Consider the following 20,059-nt stretch of genomic DNA (forward strand, 5'->3'; position numbering starts at 1 on the left):
TCATCCCAAGTTCTAGAATTTCCTAACATAAATTACCACCAAAAATTTCAATTTTAGTGTCGGTGGGTTGCTAAAAAGCGGAATCAAAAAAAATATTAGAGGCTATTAGGTAAAGACCCTACCAGTACTCACCCAAAATTGAGAATATGTCCTGTTTACATTTGCGATTTAAATATATAGACAAAACCTATGACTAAGTAGGCCTAGAATATAATAAAAGGTTAGTGATGCCAACAGCAATCAAGTTCAAGATGTTATTTTCATTTAATGGTAAGCATTTACCTGGTCATTATGGACAAGACCTTCTCCCTCCTTTTTACCCATTGCTTTGTCTAGTCTCTCACAAGGACATATGAAATGTATATTTTGTCCCTATGGGACCCCTCATATAATGTCCAATTGGCAGATGTATCTTTACCTCCTGTCCTAATTACTGTAAATTGGTGGGGCAGCCCATTGGGGTAAAGCAGTACTTGAACAAAATGTGTGCTGCAGTCTAATAATTTCTAATAGACATCATGCAGCTCATGGCTGCATTTTGTGAATATTACTTCACTGTTGCAGGGGAGCAAGCTATCAAAGAGATCTGGTCTCCCCACCAGTTAATATGTTCCCAACATTTTGACAAAGCAGGGAAAATGAGAAGAGTGATAGTAGTAAGAGTATATTAGAGAAAATCAAATATATCAGAAAATCAAACAGCTAAATGGTAGTATCCCTAATATGTATGCTACTGCTGGAATACCATTACCATTTATATTTTTTTAAATTCTATTTAATAGTTAAAAATTAAACATCTTCTGGTGGGTGTTTTTTTACATGCCATGTGTGACCTCCAATGTATCCATGAACAAATTTCCCGTATTTTAGATAACCAAAATACATTTGTGTAATTATTAGTTTTTATTCCTTTTATCTAACAAACATTTACATTGTTACATTTCAACAAGCAATACCCCAGCATTAAGGAAGAACCTAGAAGTCTCCCTCCATTATGTGTCATGCAAATCTAGGTAATTCAACAATTTTCTATGCTTGAGTTATCTACCATTGTCTGTCAGGTCTTCTTGAACCTGAGGAAAAACTAAATTCATCTATACCTTACTCATCACTAACTCAATGCAACATCTGCCCTTGGACCTAGACTTATTATCATCACAATTTATTTGTACGTTTTGTTTATTTTTTTAAGCTATCAATAAAACAGTTCTAGCTGAGGTATTGCATCTCCTGGAACATCACCTTGCAGCTGTCAAAAGCAAGTATAGTGTTTAAATGTACTACACTTAAGCTGCCTACACACGTCAGATTTTTCTCGCCGGATAATCGGAATCGGCCACTTATCGGGCGAAAATCTGCCGTGTGTACAGTAGGTGACTTCCATCGTCCGCACGACCGTCCTGGCGGATCCACGGACGATGAACGACGACCGATCCTAATGCAAGGGATGGGAGAGAGCGTGCAGCAGGGTGCCGCTCCGTCGCTCTCCCCCTTCCCTCTCCATAGAGCAGAACGGTGATGTATGTACAGCACCGTTCATGCATTGTGTAGTCCTTTGTCGTTGGAAAGGATCGTGAAAGATCCTTTCCAACTACAAAAATTGCACGTGTGTACGCAGCTTAACTTTTGGACAAGCAGATGTACATTGATAGTAGCATTGGGCTTTCAGAAACATTTGCAGGTGTATGAAAAAAACATGTATACTTGTTTAATGAATTATGAAGAAGGTTTAAAAAAAAGATAATAACATTATTACCATGTTGTAATTTATTGTTAAAGTTTCTCTTTTTCCCCATTGTATTATGCAACCATTGTAATGTTCTAAAACTGTCAAAAAATTCAATGCAACATGGCAACCTGGAGGCATTCTGTACTGAATGCCCCCAAAATGTCATAAGCAGCTTTTATGATTGGCTAACTGAATTTTCTCTGAAGTCTAAGCTAACTCTATTTTAGGTATCACCTGCAACATTTTTAGAGGGGCTTTAGAAAGAGTTATTTATATCTATATATACTTAAGGATTATAAATATTACAACTATCATCAATAGAACTTGTTCAGTTAGGTCAACTAAAAGCTGGCCCTTTCATTCAGGAATTAGTCTGGAAAGAACTTTTTTTTTTAAAAAAGTAATTGTTTTCAGAACAGAAAAGGATAAGGAATCTGCAACAAATGTTGTTATACTATTTGCAGTGTATAAGACTTTAACTTTAATGTCTTTTGATTCCTAGTAAAATTACATGTTTAGAAACATGTTAGTCCTGTGCATAGCCACACAGAAGAATGATTATCTTAAGCTTTGTGTGCAAAGAATAACACTTTAAAGAGAATGATTTGAGATCTGCAATTTTACAGTGTTTACGAACGTATCCAATGTAATTTGTTAGGTTTAACATGTGCTAATCCTAAAACCAACAATGATACAATAAATGTTTTCTAACATTATATGAATTGACCATAAATGGTTGAAAAAGATTTTTAAAAGCTATTAGTAAAAAACACAAAGAGCAGTAATATGCCCTAAAATGAGAATACATGGATCTTGTTTATTCTAAAGTAGTGTCCCTTTCAGTTCAATTTAGCAAAATTCATTCTGTGCTGTGCAGAAAAGGCAGTAAATGTATTTTCCACATCTGTCACACTTCCTATATACCCTTTATTCTCTCTGACGTTAAGTCAATTATCATTGTCATGTAAAAAAAAATTCATATTCAAATTTACCATTTGTGTCAAGTAGTTCTGTCTAAAGGTGAAAATAGATACTATACTTGCTAATTCACCTTGGTGTTTGGCAACCAAAAGGTTAATATTGCATTCACGGCATGTGTACCACACTGGCAGGTGGTGAGTGGGATGTTAGAGAAGGCTTTTTTAAGCATTTCTCTCTTAGACTCATCTCACGCCAAAACTCATAGGTTAGACAAGTATATTGCACTTTAAAGCACAAGTAATTCATTATTTGTCAACAAGGAAAAAAGGAACATTTTGCAAGGTACAATATCACCTCAAAAGAGGCCCAACTATGGGCTATGCGATACATCTGCAGAGAATGAGAAATGGGAGACAAGTCTTGAGTAAGTAGCAACTTTACCATTTGACTGAACAGTAGTTATATCTGTTATGCATTACACTTTCTCCAACATTTCTCAGCCTGAAAATAAGGTAAAGCTTCCATCATGTTTTACTGCTGCTAATTTAGGTAAAGAATTGAAAACATAAAGGAGGTATACTAACTTTGGGGTAGCAGATAACTATTCACTAAGAACCAATACATCATACCATTGTTGTTATTCTTTTATGGCACAAGGTCATGAATAAGAAATATACCATTTTAATAATTTATGCCGGTGTATTTTTAAAATGTAGAGACCTTTTGTTATGTTATTTTTCAAATAATTATGGTTGATGAATGACTCCAACCATAAGGTTGTTTTACAATTATATTGAGCTAAGCAAAATATTTACAACGGTGAGCTTGTAAGTTGTCCTAAGTTGTGGCATATAACATAAATATAGAATATTGAATACCACCAAAAAATTATTTGCAAAGTATACAACAAAAACTTCCACCACACAGCACAGAAAACCACATGAAAGATGTACTAATCTTTAACCCAACCTTTATGGGCTCTATTTATGAAACAGGGAATCTCACATTCTCTCATAGATTCCCTGATGGGTATGGCAGTATTGTTAGATTCCCTGTCTAATAAAAGGAGCCCTATGATTGTATCAAATAGCATTAATGTCAAAAAATCAACATTTAATTTCTAAAGAACAATTTATTTTTTTAAGAGAACCATATAAAAGTGATATTGCTTCATTTACATTTAAAGAAGGGGGATTGCTTCGCTATAAGGCCTTATATATTTATGTATAGGGTTTTGGACAGAGTATGGAAGAAACAGAACTTCTGGCATGTTTTACTGCATTCAGTATGTCATTAGGTAACAAAAGCTCATTTAGTAAAATTTAAAATTAGTAAAGCTCACCAAGGCTGGAGAGGATACACTTTCATCAGCAAACCTGGAATGGATCTGGTCCAGGCTTCAAAACAAATAGCAAATTAATTTGAAATCCATTCCAGGTTAGCTAGATCACCCAGCTTCACTGATGAAAGTGTATCCTCTCCAGCATGGGAGAGTTTTAATAAATTTGGCCCAATGTGAGCATTTTGATATGTAAACTGTATATTCTAATATAAAATGTTGAAATACATAATGATCCCTAAAAGTTTTAAACACATTTTTAAATATCAAGAGGCATGCACTGGATATATAAATATAAAGAAAATTGTATAAAAATATTGAAACTGTTGCCTGATCCCCAAAACATGTTAGATATCTGTGTTTTGATGGGAAATTAAAGTTACTTTTACACATTTTTGACTGGTGCTCTATCGTTCTTCTTTACTTCAAACCATTTTTTAGACCTCTGGACGGGGGTCACCCTGTCACTCTGTGGTACAAGCAGACTCAACACAGTTAATGAGCTTCTGAAGAATCTTTTTCTGTTCTGTTGATATTGGTACATTAATCTCCAGTGCCTCTAGAATTTCTGACAGATTTTATAGTTGCCCGCTTTCTGCTTCAGATTTTTCTTCTGGTCATGTATAAAACACAGAATATGTGGAGTAACCATTCTGCTGTATCCCTAAATAAAAGTGTCAAAACTGGCTTGCTTTCTAACATTTCCCCCTGCCATCCCCAAAAAAGTTTTGTATATATATATATATATATATATATATATATAAATATTGCATTTTACTTACTATTTAAGGTAATAGTTTGATAATGCTGACACATGTCATAACACTTTATGTGAACTGTGGATTTTAGTGATGCACACATCTATCCCTTACTACCCTATTATTGTTACTTAATCTTTTGGGTTGACTACCAGGTTTTACCCAAATTTTTGAGAAATAATTTCACTAAAATTGGATTTGTGATATTGTTTCTAAACCAGAGAGACCTGGCAACTCATATAATGCTAAAAGTTGAAATGTACAACTAAAAATGTAAGTGTAATGTATATTTGGAGGTGAAGAAAACACCTTCCAACTGTCTGTATCTGCAGGGCAGGCATACATTTTCAATCTTTAACTCTTTAACTAGAATCAGCTGGCACCTAGATGCCAACCTATGTACTATCTGAATTCTTAGTATTATATATTCTGATCTCTGCCTTTCTGTGTATGATCTTTGGCCTAATCAACTGCACCCCTTTCCTAAATTCTTGGCTTAATTTCAGATCCCTGTTCTTTCCTCTGGCTTTGTCCCCCTATGGGGTTTCATGGCTGCATGCCAGTCTTTGAGGTGTCAGTACTTGCTTACCCAAGGGGGCAACTAAGAGCTGGGATGGTGCAACTCGGCCCCTGAGGTTGGGCAGGGGCAATTTTACAGGTGAAGACTACCAGACAGATTAAGGGACTGGTCCCTGAGCAAAGCTCTGACACTCAATCAGGGACTTTTCACATAGATAAGCATTCCCTCAAAAAAGGTCATCACCCTTGAGAACATTACAGCAGATGGGAACGAGGAAAGGAAGGGAGGTTAGAAACTAAGGCCACGTACACAGGTGCAATATTTGTCATTGGAAAGGATCTTTCACAATCGTTTACAATGACAAATGACTGCATAAAGCATGAATGAGTGCTGTAAATACAGCACCGTTCTGCTCAATGGAGAGAGAAGGGGGAGAATGATGGGCTGCACCCCACTGTGCTCTCTCCCCTTAACTTGCATTACCATCTTTTGTCGTACATCGTCTGTGGATCCGTCAGGATGGTCGTTCAGACAACAAGAACTATACACACGCAAGATTCTTGTCGGATACCAGCCCTGAGTGGATTATCAGAAAAGAACCACTGCTTGTGTGTACGTAGCCTAAAATCACCTCATTTTTGATTTTTAAAAGATAATAAAGTTTTAAAAGTAGCTGCTTTCCACAGCAACCAGATATTAACTTTTATAACTGCACTAAAAAGAAATGAACAGGAAAGGAGATTTTTTTTTTTAACATCAATACAGTAACAAAAAAATTTAAGGAGATCCTACATTACACATATAATGTTATATTATGTAATGAAATATTAAAAAATATTGTGCAAAATAATTGCTCCACTCCTTACTGGATAAAAAAAATATTCAGAGAGGTGGGACAGTATCTTAGTTATCTAAGTTATGATTATAATGACTAGAGAATTTTAGGGGGAGGAAGAAAATGGGATACCTAAAAAAGGAAAGGGTAGGGGGGGGGGATAGGGGGGGGGGAGGCAAGAAAAGGGGAAAAAACAAAAAAGTTTTAAAGGTTTAGGGGAAGCAAAAGAAAAAAGGAGGAAAAAGAAAAAGGGGAAAGGGAGATCTACAATATGCACAGCAGAATTTCTGTTAATCTGTGCCCTTTTAGGCAGAAAAATCAAAACAAACATGTTTGCTTAGTATTCGATTCAAGAACTGTTTTATGCACACGCACGTAAGGGGCTGAAGTATTAAAACAGCAAAAATTCAAAAACATTAAAGTTGCCCACAGCGTGATTTTAGTTTTCATGTCACTGGGGAATGAAATATGAAATCCAATCGGCTGTCATGGGAACAGCTCCACTTTTCTTTGCTCCAGTTTCAGCCCCACAGCACTCTGTAGGTCCATGTGTCAATAATTGTTCAAGGTTCCTCATTCCAAGTATTCCAAACACTCCCTGGGCACGTCTCTTAATTGCTATCTTGAAAAATATATATGAAAATATGAAAATATTTCTACATTAAAACATAAGCACCTAGAGCACTTACTGAGATTTTTAGACCCTGGCTCCTCAGTAACTATTTAAAATACATTAGTGCCCCATCTTTACATTACAATTATAAATACATCCTTTACAGTCTTTACACAATTATTTTATCTATATAGCACATTGAAAATTCAAGTCATAGTACTGAAAAGCAGTTTCAGCCTATATATTTTCTTTACCTGAATTAAGTGTTATTTTACTGGGGTGCAGTCTAACACACAGAAGGAAAGGGGCAGATGTATAAAAAGAGCTAGAGGAACTTTATAAACTACAGCAAGATTACAGATATTATGTAGTTTTATCTACAGACCAGCCCAATGAAGTCCAACTAATATTGAAGAAATACAGACTTTTAAGGACTCCAAAAGGAGTCGAAACACTCCAAGAGATTCTAGTCCCACCCTAGTCTCTGACATTACAAAAATTCACTTTATGTTGATTTTTTTTCTCTAAATTATGAGACAGGAGGTGTAACGCCTAGAGCTAATTCAGGTCCCTGATTTTCTTTGCATACATCTATTGGTAACAACGGAGTCATAAAAGAATCCATAAAAATCAGAATTCTATAACTTAGCTCAGCTCTGTAAATCAGTTTGGGAGTGTATCTGGCCCAGGTACAGGTTATATTTATTTGATGCCTATTAATGTTTAATAATATAAGCCTAGTAATGTACAACAGAGTCACCATGCCTCTTTATACACCTTCTAATAAAATATTTTTTTTTCTGTGTTGACAGGAATACATTGTTATTTTTTTGTTATTCTTATTTTTAGATGACCTTTTTGCTCAGCTGTTTATCTTTTTAATTATTAATTAAAAATTAATAATATTAAGATTCATTTTTGTCTGACTCTCGTTTGCATCCTGCCAATAATTTTGCCAATCTGATTTCCTTTTTCAGTTTATGCTGTTTTACTTGTAATTCTCAAATTGTTACATTTCCCAGATTTCAGCTAATGAGTTAAAATGATTTTACTACAGTAAGGCCTGTCATATCTCACAGATTTTCTCTGTTTTGTGTGTCTGGAGTCAACATTATCGCATCCAAGCATTTCATAAAGTACAACTGAGCTACACTGATAGGAAGCATTAGTATAGCCAGGTTTCCCTAGAACTTACAAATTTCATTGACTTTTGCCTCTGAATGTTGAAAATAATGTGTTTGATCTATTGGCATACTGATCACTTGCAGTACAGCCAGTTACAATTTGTAAAAATAGATGCCAGGATTATTTGGCAGTTATTGGCTAATTTCAATTGTCATCTGACCTCTCCCATGAGCCTTTGCATCGTCTGTGCTAGTGCTGCAGACTAATCAGCGATTTTATCTGCCACAGTCAGTCATATATCACGCAATGAAATTGGGATGCTGCTGGAATTGCAAAACTAAACTGCTCTTACTCACCTGTGCCTATTCAGTTGCAGGTACCTCAATCTTCTTACTTCATGTCATCATTGTTTGTATCTTTGGCCATCGTGATTGGCAAGGCCAAGATGATGTAACTTCCTCAGAGGTGATTAGACAGGTGAATTTTATAGCAGACGTATAAATATAATTTAAATATATATATATATATATATATATATATAGACACACAATATATACCCTAATGTTTTGAAAAACAACAATAGATGTTTTATATAAAAAAAACAGAAAACTGAAGATCTTGTTTATATTAGCAAGGGTCTATACATATTGAAAATGATCTTAACTATTTCTGAGTTCTTGGAAGAGGTTTTTTGGCTAATTTTGTGCATAAACATGCATGTTCAGGTCCGCAGAGAATTGCATGATTATGCTTTGAAAACAATGGGGATACCATACAATACTGGCATCACTTAGTAAAATAGTCAGACTGCATGTCAACTGTACCACTGATCGATTTAAAAATGGAACTTCCTAATAGAGGACACTTTGAAGATTATTATACAGATAGGTAGTTAACTAAAACTATTCATTGTCATTTAGCAGGGCAACTTTTACAGTATAGTTACATTCATTGTTGATGCATATAGACTTCCCTGTGTAGGAAGTCAGGAAAAACAGGAGAATATAATGACAATTCGTAGTATTTTTACACATGAAATGAATGTGGTCTTTCCTATACATTGGTGGCCAGTCTAGAAGTTTCCCCTAATTAGTGGTCGGTAGAGAAGTGCCATATTTCCTTGAAATATTTAATAATATTTACACAGTACTGAACTTTCTTGTTTTACATGTTTTGAATAAACAGATACCAATCTCTAGATGGCTTATTCTGTACCTGATTGTATCTTGGCAGTTAATGAGCACATATCACTTGTCAACATGTAAACAAATTCCAAAATCGTTTTCAGGTAAAGTTTACAAAATCTAAAAATGGTCACTTGCTTCTTTAAAGAGAAGCGCTAGACAAAATTAAAGGTTGGGTAAAATGAGGAGATAAGTTTTTATTGTGGTCTATCACCAATAGGTAGATTACTGCCATAATTCCTAAAATCATGATGGAAGCAAGTATAATCAAAAAAGTGAGGACACAGACAGCAGTTAGGTGTGAAAGATATGAGATTGACTTGCATGAGGTTACTGCTGTTTGTGGCCCATTTGGAAGGTTCCATGACCTGTATGGTTATCAGAACCAAGGGTGAGGTAAAATCTTCCCACTGGTTACAGGCAGCAATACCATTTAAAAAATATAAAATCATAATAATATTAAAATAATAAAGTTAATCATACATTCAAATACAATAAAATATATCTGTTGGCCAGAGTTATCATATGAAAATAATTGAAGTTTAACAATACATTTATTTTGCTACTTGACAGGACACAACAAGACAACTAAGGTGACTTCATCCAAAGCCTTTTTTGTTGAATGGCTAAGGGCTGATATAAAGCAACTCCAGTATATAGAAAATCATGTCGTACAGTAGGACCAGAGACCAGAAAGATTTTTATTCAAAACATTTTACAGCAAATAACTACACATTTCGCACGGCAGTGCTTAATCTTAAGGCCTTATCAGTTACCACTGATGTGCGAATCACATCAAGCATCTCTGTGGTTAACAACTCATCTCTAATGATATTTGGAAAAAAAAGTCAGCTGGTATTTAAAGGTTTCTGTAATGTATTGTTTTCAATACACTGGAGTTACCTTACAAGAATGAAGTCCGTGGCCAGACATGAGGTGCGTCCGACGTCCCATGTGGTAGGAGCTCCTTTACTAGGTTCAGGAGCTAAATACTTTTAAAATGTTTAATTTACATGGCTGTCATGTACTCATATTTGAGCTAATAAAACACTCACTTGGTTCGACTGAGATTCCCGGATGCCATGTGGCTCTGGACTGTGTGCCATCGACCCCTCCCTGGTTTCCCAAGGCCTGGTTCACTGTGATGGCTCTGGGAGGACATGCTAATCTTCATGCTTTCACTGTGAAACTGCTGGTCTCCCAGTCGGCCATCTTTGTTCAGTAACCCAGAGGTTCCACATGCAGCAGACTTACTACCAGACAACACTGTGCCACTGTAATGTGCCAACGAGCAAAGAAAGGACAAGCAAATGTAAAGACATAAACACACAGTGGGGTGAAGAAACACACACAAAGACACCGGAAAAAAAAGAGAAAAAGAGAGAGAAGTCAGCACTGCAAATCAAAAGACAACATGTATAAAATAACCCAAAGCATCTCTTGTTAGAATAGGGAGGAAGACGGCAGCCCGGGAATGATGACGGTAAAAAGTTCCACATCTCAAGAAACAACATAGGGTTAACATGGAGAAAATCTGTCAGGAAAGGCACCAGACAGCTAGCCAGCCACAGGAAGAAATAGGCGTGTTAGTGAATCAGACCACACAGTGCGGATGTAGAGCACACGCTGTTATAACGGGCAACCCTTCCTGGCCTTAAAATGGAGAGGGAGGAAAGGCTGAGGGAGGCTAGAAAAGGAGGCGCGTCCGTTAGTGGAAGCTAGGAGGGGTTGCTCGTCTCCATGGCTAATCCGCCCATGGGGGTGAAGTGGAGCAAGGGTTAGAAGAGCAGGTGGGAGGAGGCGTGTGAGAGGAATCGGGAAGTTGTACATACTCACTACAAACGACCATAGAAAGACTCACTTGAGGGCCAGCCTTGGGTCACCATAGGGGGCGTAAGGTGAAATGTTTAGGATAAACTCCTTTGGAGGGTAAGAGCTCCATTTCTGGTGGGCTGTGCTCTCATTGTTATTCCAAAAGTCTTTGTCTAGATCACTAAATCAGCAGAAAAAGAGAAAAACAAAAAAAAGAAATACTAGAAAAAGCCTGAATCCCTGGGGTGGAGCGGACGAGGAGGAAGGGAGTTAATGTCACATAGTGGCCTGCAAGTGTAGGGAGAAATATTGAGAAGAGGAGTAAGGTATTTGTCTGTTAATTAACCGATCCAGGTTCTCTGGAGGAGACGAGGGAGGCAAAACTTTATTATAGTAAGGTTGAGTTGGCAGCACACAGATCCAGAGAGCTGAAAGAGAGGGAGGGAAAAAGAAAGCAATGATTATGTCACAGAGAAGTGTCACCTCTTCCCACTCCTTTTGGTTTTCCTGTTTCACTTTTTATGAACCCAAATTAATTACCCTCCATGTGTGCCACAGTCATGACACTCAAAAGCTGATGAGAGGTGCTTTTAATAAAGAGGGCTTGGGTGCTAATAAGAATATTTATGCCAACATTGGAGGGTGTTATGTATGCCAAAGTCCCCTCTCCTCTTTATAAATAAGAGGCCTGAGTCCAGTACATTGCAAAAAAATTATAGCCAAGAACTGACCTTTTCATTCATTAATAAGTCCTCACTCAGCTTAACCTTTAATAGATATGCTTATGCTCTAGAAATGAAAAGTGTTTTAATTATGGCATGTCAGGGAAATTATTTCTGAAGCGGCTAGTGACTTGTTCTGCGTTCCGCATCAAATTGCCTGTTTAAATACAGCGCTAAATCCTGTAATCTCAGGGATTGTTGTTAGAAATCCCCTAACCCAGAGGGCTTAACAAAAAAGATGAGCGTTACGCTGTGATTTTAACCCGCGGAGACTAATTTGTTACAAGATGATTTAGGGGTGATAGTATCAAACTCTGCCTGGCTGCATTTGTCCCTCTTTTTAATTTTCCTTTTTATTGTGGTTCCTCCGTGATTACTTGTTTGTGGTTAGCAACATTCAGTTGATTGATGAGGAAACAATGATGTCTTTGTTATTTATACAACAGGCACGCGATTAATCAAGTTCGAGAAAAGCAGGAACAGGCGCCAAGAGATAACACGCTATCAGAGAAATATTTACTGTCTCCTGGCTTGGTGACGTCTAGGTACACACTGAAGATTATTAGTTGAGGTGTGGTCAGTTTTAATGTGGGAATGTCTTTTCTTTTACTAGATTATACACAGCTTTTTGATTATGCAGCAAACATGGTTTATTAACATACAGTGATTAAATGACAGCTTTTCTGTATGATTCATGCTTACCATATGGTTGGAACAATTGCACAAAGAAATATTTGCAGTTTTAATCTTTTGCATGAGATACATTTAGTTGCAAAGTATAGAAGCATCTGCTTCAATGAATTGGGCAAAGTATAGTAGTAACTTTGGGAAGTGTTGGCAAATTGTCAAAAACAGACCTAAATGTTACAACATGCAATTAGACTGGTGTCTAATACAATCTACAAATCTTGTATTCACAATTTTATAAGGGTGGGAGTATAGACCTTTCCTGGCAATAAATGCGACAGGCTTGGTGAAAGTAAAAGCTTGCCGGTGGATGGACGGGGTTCCTCTTCTATTCATTAGATTTACATTTTTTAAACATGAAGGCTCACAATCATGTGTGGTATTACCATACCTTTCTGTTTTCAGAAAACTATGTAGCGCACTATGTTGGATCTTTTTACTAGCCATGATCAGCCTGCATTGTATTAATCAGCATAAAAACCTAGTGATAATGTCATCAGGTCTAAAAAAAAGCTTTGTAAAGTTTTTTTTTTTTACATTTTATTAGCCAAGTTGTTGGGAAGGGAAAGGAGGAACCAAGTAAGTCAAAATATGAGCATGTTAAACTTTAAGGTATTTAGTTGTGTTGAAGTGTGCAAGTCTGTATAAATCATAAATATTTACATAAATTGTTTTAAATTTAAAAATCTAACCTTTTATTTCCAGCACGGTGCCCAAAGCACAACTACAATCCCGATAACAGTCATCTGAAAGCTTGTATTTTTGACTGTAGTCTTTCCAAATATACTTTTACAAGTATGTCTGCCCTACAGTTCTGCTCCATGTTATACATAGAAATGAGAAGTTGTTTTATAATAATTCAAATCAAATTGCAGTCCCTGAAACCAGGCAATACATTTTTATTATAATTGTCAATACGGAGTTCCAAGTAAAAATGCAAAATAACTGTTTCCACTAGGACAAATGTATGCTCCCGAGTTTAAAAAGCTAAAGAATGGCTTTAACTTAAAAAAAATGTATATTATATCTACCAGTTTTTAGTTTGCTGGTTCTATAGAAAGCAAATAAAATGTTTGATGTGATCTGATGGCTTTGAAGTGTGTATGCCACAAAGTGTGAAGTGTGTGTGGCTGCCACAAAGGTTACATACATTAGAGGACTGAAGATGACCTCTTTACAGAGAGACAACAAAAGTTCTAAAGCATCAGAACAATAAAGAATAGATCAAGTAAAAAAAGAGAAATACAATTATTGATTCACTTGTTTGTAATAATTTAAAAATATTAATTATATCTAAGCCAACCTTTATTTCAAGTGAAAATCCGTATATATAGAAAACACTCACTTCAATGCTAGTTTCACAACAGGTTATCCAAAGTTGCCCATTCAGATGTTTCCCACAATAATACATTCAAATTATTTTAAAGCATGTCTAAACTGAAAAATTAAAAAAATTAAATTAATTTTCCTTTATGTTTTTTTTTTATGGTAACTGGGAAATAAGCCATTACTTTACATGGCAGACTGATGGGACAATAGTTAACAAAAGAGAGATAACATTGGTGTTCAGTTCATAGGATTTCTAGCAAGATCAACCAGCAATTTCTATACTTGCTAAAAATGTTTTAGACTGGAAAAAGGAAACTAATTGAGCCACCATATCCAAACACAGATAAGCTTGATTACATTACATTTTTGATTTTTGGTTTAGGTATGGTGAAAAAGTAAAGACTGTGTACGGCACTCGTCTGACGTCATTCATGGATCCACCCTGCCGGATCCATGAACGATCCTAATAAAAGTGGAGAGAGAGCAGCGGGGTGCTGCTCCGTCATTCCCCCCCCCCCTCGCCTCTCCAAAAGACAGAATGGCACTACATGTACAGCTTTCGTTCAGTCTTTTGTCATTGGAAAGGATTGTGAAAGATCCTTTCCAACTACAACTATTGAACGTGTGTACACAGCCTTAATCAGATAGCAATGATATTAAAGATTTACCCACCTGGCCATTAAACCCGACCTTGGTTCGGGGTAAAAACAAAACACTTTTTGCAAAAAGTGTTAAACTCGAACTTTTCTCAGGTGGGTAAACAAACATTATATTGCAATCGGATTGTCATACATTGTATGACAATCGGATTATAATTGAAAGAATATACTTACCCGGTCCCGCAGCTCCTCCGGACACGTCTGTCCTCTTCTGTCTTCTCCCCGGCGAGTGCAGTGACGATCTCCGGGGCTTCCCGGTGATGTCACTGCATGCGTCGGTGCAGGAGGCGGGGTGGGAAATTCAAATAACTTTGTATTGAGCTCAATACAAAAAAGCTGTTTTGAGTCCAATACAAAGAAATCTTTATATAATATATATATAATTGTATTATATATATATTATTTAAGCTACTGTACAAATAAATTACATTATACACAATTTTTATTTAGAGATTTTTTTTTAAAGATTTTTTTTTATGTTTTATAAAAAAAATTTTATTATTAAATTTATAAAATTTTGGACATATTTTGGTGAGTTATGTGGTAATTAGGTGAATTGTAAGTAATTATTGAGTAATTCGGTGAATTATAGCCTACATTCTAATATAACATTTCCATGCCAAAAATGTAACACTTTTTGCATGGAAGTACAGAAGTTCGTAAAGAATTAGAATACCCGGCGTTCGCGTACGCGTCCCTCGGCGATTCCTGATGATGTCCTGGCATGCGCCTGTCAATGGGGGTCGTAGCGGGAAATTCAAATATTTTGTATTGGATTCAATACAAAGTCCTGTATCCAATCCAATACAAAATATATTTATGTGGTTTTGTCTATAGGTATGTGACGTTGGACTCTGTTTTAAAATTTACGACACTAGGGAGGTGTTTTAGAAAAATATATTACTATACAGTATACCAAATTATTGCATTTTCAGTATTTTTGATTTATTTATGTATTCTTGTTTAAGCTGATTTTTGTGTTTTTTATTTAATCTTATTAAAAGTTTTTTTTTTTTTTTTTACATGATTGTGTGTTTTAAACGTTTTTTATATTCATGATATCTACTAGACCCTTGTTCAGACATATTTCTGTAAGTTACAGGTCTACATTTAAAAAAAAAAAAATCATGAAAAATAGTGTACCGCTTTTGGTACAGAAATCTAGACATCAGTGAAACGCCCAAGTGGTTAAACAAAAAAAACTTTTTTTTAACCAGAGTTTAAGTACATCACTCATGTGTTCTTGGATCCTAATTAGGGTGACATCCTTTCAGCCTATTGTTCCCACATAACTTTAAACATTTTTAAATACTTAATATGTACGTAACACAACACAGTAAAGACTGTGTTTAATAACTATGTACAGTCAACTAAAGAAGTAACTATACCCAATGAAAAGTGTTGATTTTTTTTTTAATATAATTAAATAGGCACACATTAGATCATTCACACTAAGCCTCCTTGTAAAGGTGTTATACTTAAACAAACAGCACATATTTATTCTAATATATATAAAACTAATTCACACCCCTAAATTTACCACTGTGAATCCATTAAAATAGGAATCAAATGTTCCAGAGAAGGTGCCAATTAGAACAATGGCTAGTATGCAGATGAAAACTGTCATATTTTTATCTTAAATATCTAGGGTCTGGTGTTTTCCTCTTTTTTGACATTTGTGGTGGTATCCTGCCAAGATCTAAAGGACTCTCAAAAGTCATCAGAAAGAAGGAAATGGATGCATTTGAGTATGGCAATAGATTTACCAAGATACCAAAATTTCTTGAAATCATTCCTTCCACATATAAAAAATTATGTGATGTAGAATTGATGTAGATTATAAAGGACTCCTAGTTTGTTCAGGAATGGCTGGCCTAGCCTGCTGTTTGATGTTTGAGTTCTCAAAAATCATACATTTAAAAACAATATAATAAAAATAATAAACCACCATGGGATCTGCAACTCTCTGGCAACAGTTGGTGTCAAAGTACTTAAATCTACACCTGGAAATGGATTGCACCAAGTTTGTATAGGAGTTGTGCCAGGACATATCATCTGCAGTCTAAAAAGAACTAAAAGCTTAAGTAAAATTTTCTTTTGAACATACAGTCACAGGCCAGGCCTTCTGGAACAATATGCTATGGTCTGTAGAATCGAGGATACATTGGTACGGCCACAGTAATATCAATCATGTTTGGTGCAATACAAAGACAGCACTTGGGAAGAAAAACCTTAGGACCATACCAACTGTGAAGCATGGAGCAAAATCCTATGGTTAACTTTGCTTTCACCTTCTGGACCTGAGCAGGTTGCAGCCATTGAGTCAACTATGGAGTCTGCTTCATATCAAAATGCGCTTGAGAAAAAGGTAAGGTCATCTGTCCGATAGCTGGAGTAAAAGCCCAAATTGACCTTTCAACATGGATACAAAGCACACTAGCAAATCCACTAAAGAATAGCTCAGTTTAAATAAATGGAGGGTAAAAGGCTAGCCTAATCACTGTTGTGATATAAATCACATTTAAATGATGCAGGGAATTTGAAAAAGGCTGTTTATGCAAAAAACAAACAAAGGAATTTTGTATAGAAAGGTCACAAATTTCGCCAGCTAGATATCAGAGTCTGGTGTGCAATTCTGAAAAAAACACCTACAACTAAGTATTTCTGCTACAGGGTGAAACAACCCCTTCTCGTATTTTGGGCAGCAAATCTGCTTAATCTTTAGGCCTGGTTCAAATTTAAATCAAATATCTGCGTGTTTAAGTGTGTTTAAAATAAAACAAGTTCAAGTGGGTGCACTGTGCAGTACATTTATAAGGTCAATATTAGAAATATTTCACTATATACAGTGTAATTGAAAGTAAAATGAAACCACTACAATATTTGTAATACTATATTTGGAAACATGAGGTTCAAAGCATCACAGCTGGAGCAAGCTGTGAAAACCCACTCACCACATCACATCAATGTGACAATTATATACCCAATCATTATACAGCAGGGAGCCATAGGGTCATCTGTTACTTTGAAAAGATGTCCTGTTACCCTCTGCTTTACTGAAAACACCCATTACATAAATAGTTTGTGAAGCTACACATAAAATACATGTTGAACTATGCATCCTGGGCTGTCCATGATGTGTTTCTGTGAAAACACATACAATGCTATGTTTAGTAACATTTCATTTGACCTCTAATATATGAAGGTGAAATGACCTTTTCTACAACCTTTTCAGAACATCTATTAAGCCTCCATTCCTGTGCCATATCAGTAGGGCATTATAGGAAAATCAACCAGGAAATATCAGAAGAACCTTTGCTTTGAAGAACCTATAGGCATTACTCATTTACTTCATCCATGTCTCCCAGTTCTGTCAGGATAAGGCCTGCCAAGAATTTGATACTGGAGCATATTTGACCACAATTTCAAAGGTTGCAACTGGAAATTTGCTGCTTTGTGACCTAATTAGGTTTCTCTTATTTCTACAGGTTTACCTATAAAAGTAATAAATGTAACTACACTTTAAGTTATTCATGTACACTTAGTTATTAAGTACACTTAGTACACTTATTCATGTGCCTATTTAATTGCTAAAAAATGTGCTGTTCATGAGCACATCAGAATCAATTCTAATGTTCTATCTTTTGTAGACTGAAAATCTAATGCTGTAAATAAGATAGTGTTACTTGCATATAGTTTCACCTACCAATTGCAAAAACAAAAATAAAAGTATTTACACAACCTTTTAGGAAATATCTGTGCAGTCCAGCTGAATGACAAGCAATTGTCCAAAAAATAAGACACAGTGGTATCTGCTATACCACATATGTCTGGCTGGTATAAATAACTGGACCCTTGCAGTCCCTAAGAAATTCTTTTAACTAAAATGGCTATAAAAATATGCTCAAGTCCCCAGGATTCAATCAGTCTATTAATGTTCAGTGGTGAGTCTGACACTGACAGATATCTTCTCCTGCTAATACAAGGATATTTTTTTGCATCAATCTGGAGTCTGTTTCTGTGTGCTGAAACTCCACATGTCCAGAATTTAACACTTGATGCTACAGTTGAAATAACACATAGCTTGTCAGCAGCTATACTACAAGATTTACAAGGATGTTGGATGTTGATTTACTACCATGTGACTACTCTGTTACTCCAAACAGCTATTAAATTGATCCAGAAGGTATGCTGAACATAAATAATAAACATATAAATTAACCAATTAAATCATTGTATCCTAGCAATGTAACTGTAACAGCTAAATTTGTTACATTTGGTTGGAAAAATTGAGAAATAATCCTGTTAAATTTTGACAAAAGCAGTGACACTTCTGCACCTACAATTGTTCTTTTACATTTAGTGGTCAATAGGTTTGGGAACTAATATAGTAAGTAACTAAAACAAGTAACTAATGTATATGTCAGCATAAATCTATGTAAAGCCTGTCATTATAGTTTGAAATATTGGCTAATTGAGATTCTGCATTAAACATCCATATAGAATCAATGAAGTGTATGCACCTCTTGCTTATGTGGGCTTTCTTTAAATCCTTCAGTCACACAACAACATCATACCAGTAGTTTATTAGTCTCTGCTTAACCTGACTCCAATTTGTCTGTTTGTATGGGAGCTTCAGTGACTGTGATACAAAATATTTGCTATCTAAGGCACAGAAACATTTGCAAGATTTAAACTTTTCTGCTTGAAATATGATATCACAAAATAACTGAATATTGAGATAACCACATTTTATAGTACATTTAAATTGAAAGCAGAAAACAATAAAGTGCTCCACCATTTGGGATTAATAACCAGGCAAAAGCGCTTATGATTTCAAATTCTGCATCACATAGAATTCTATACTTGGAATTCATTCCATTTCTTCTGTAAATTAGGAATGAATTTTTTATCTGATAGCTACTATACATACACATGTAGGATAACAATGTGAATAATAAAGTAAACTTTAGCTTTCTGTTACTTCAGAGCAAGTCACAACAATCAATCCCTACCTGTCATACTATTATCCTCAAAGGCCAATCCTTTCTTTTTTACAGACTCTCTTTCACAAGTTGAACCATTCTCGTGGCCAGCAAAAACCTTGGTCTTTGTCTTTTATAGTGTTCTATCCAAACCTGCTCCTGGAAATGAAAGTGTCACATAATCTATAGCAAACAAATTTAGGGCCCTACAAAGTCAACCCATCCTATACTAAATGACAGGTTAGAGGAAACAGATTATACACAATCTGCACTTATCTGTTGTTCCATCAGAAGAAGCAATGTGAATATAACATTTCACTTCATTAAGAACAATCGCCTTTAAAGTACAGAAAATTGAAAAAAAAAAACATAGTATGACCCTTCTTGTTGACAGACTACCACTCCGACCATGAACAAAACATTTCATTTTTGTACCCATGAAAACAAAATATAGCCTACCCAAAAGCCAAAGGCTTCACTTTTTTTTACACATAAATGCAAAAAAAGAGACAGGCCTGGGAAAATATGTTCATAATTACCTGGATAAGCTAGTATTAAGAGCCATATAGAAACACAACGATTCTTTCAGTGCCAGTGTGATGCTCTGCTTCTATGTTCTGGGTCTTTATAACTATACCCTCAGATGTGCAATGAGAAGCTCATGGACCACTAACAGGAAATCATTAGCCCCTAATCATCATGTATAACTCCTCTTTCTAGCATTGTGTAGATGGCACTGGTAGAATAGGATGCATGACTAAATTAGAGCACACTTGTTAACTGTTAATAGCCAAGTTGTTGCATCAGCTGCAGATGTGTATTTATGTGCACTGCAGCTGGC

At 35.7% G+C, this 20,059-nt stretch overlaps 2 protein-coding genes across 6 annotated transcripts in view; both read right to left on the bottom strand.

Moving 5' to 3' along the window:
• The window catches only part of MRPL23 (mitochondrial ribosomal protein L23), a 706,510-nt gene that overhangs the window by 627,188 nt on the left and 59,263 nt on the right, over positions 1–20,059 (bottom strand). The gene's annotated exons all lie outside the window — the stretch shown is intronic.
• Positions 1–20,059, bottom strand: part of SYT7 (synaptotagmin 7) — a 251,363-nt gene that overhangs the window by 98,635 nt on the left and 132,669 nt on the right. For 3 of the 5 annotated variants that reach the window (XM_072421753.1, XM_072421754.1, XM_072421752.1), the window contains exons 4-5: positions 10,886–11,017; positions 10,080–10,298 (exon numbers count right to left, since the gene is read on the bottom strand). The exons of 1 other annotated variant lie outside the window; for it this stretch is intronic. In XM_072421753.1, the coding sequence (XP_072277854.1) occupies positions 10,080–10,298; positions 10,886–11,017 (351 nt within the window). The remainder of the gene's footprint in view (positions 1–10,079; positions 10,299–10,885; positions 11,018–20,059) is intronic. One more of the 5 variants, XM_072421755.1, reaches the window with a different exon arrangement.

This window comes from Pyxicephalus adspersus, chromosome 9, assembly GCF_032062135.1.
Source record: "Pyxicephalus adspersus chromosome 9, UCB_Pads_2.0, whole genome shotgun sequence".
NCBI lineage: Eukaryota > Metazoa > Chordata > Amphibia > Anura > Pyxicephalidae > Pyxicephalus > Pyxicephalus adspersus.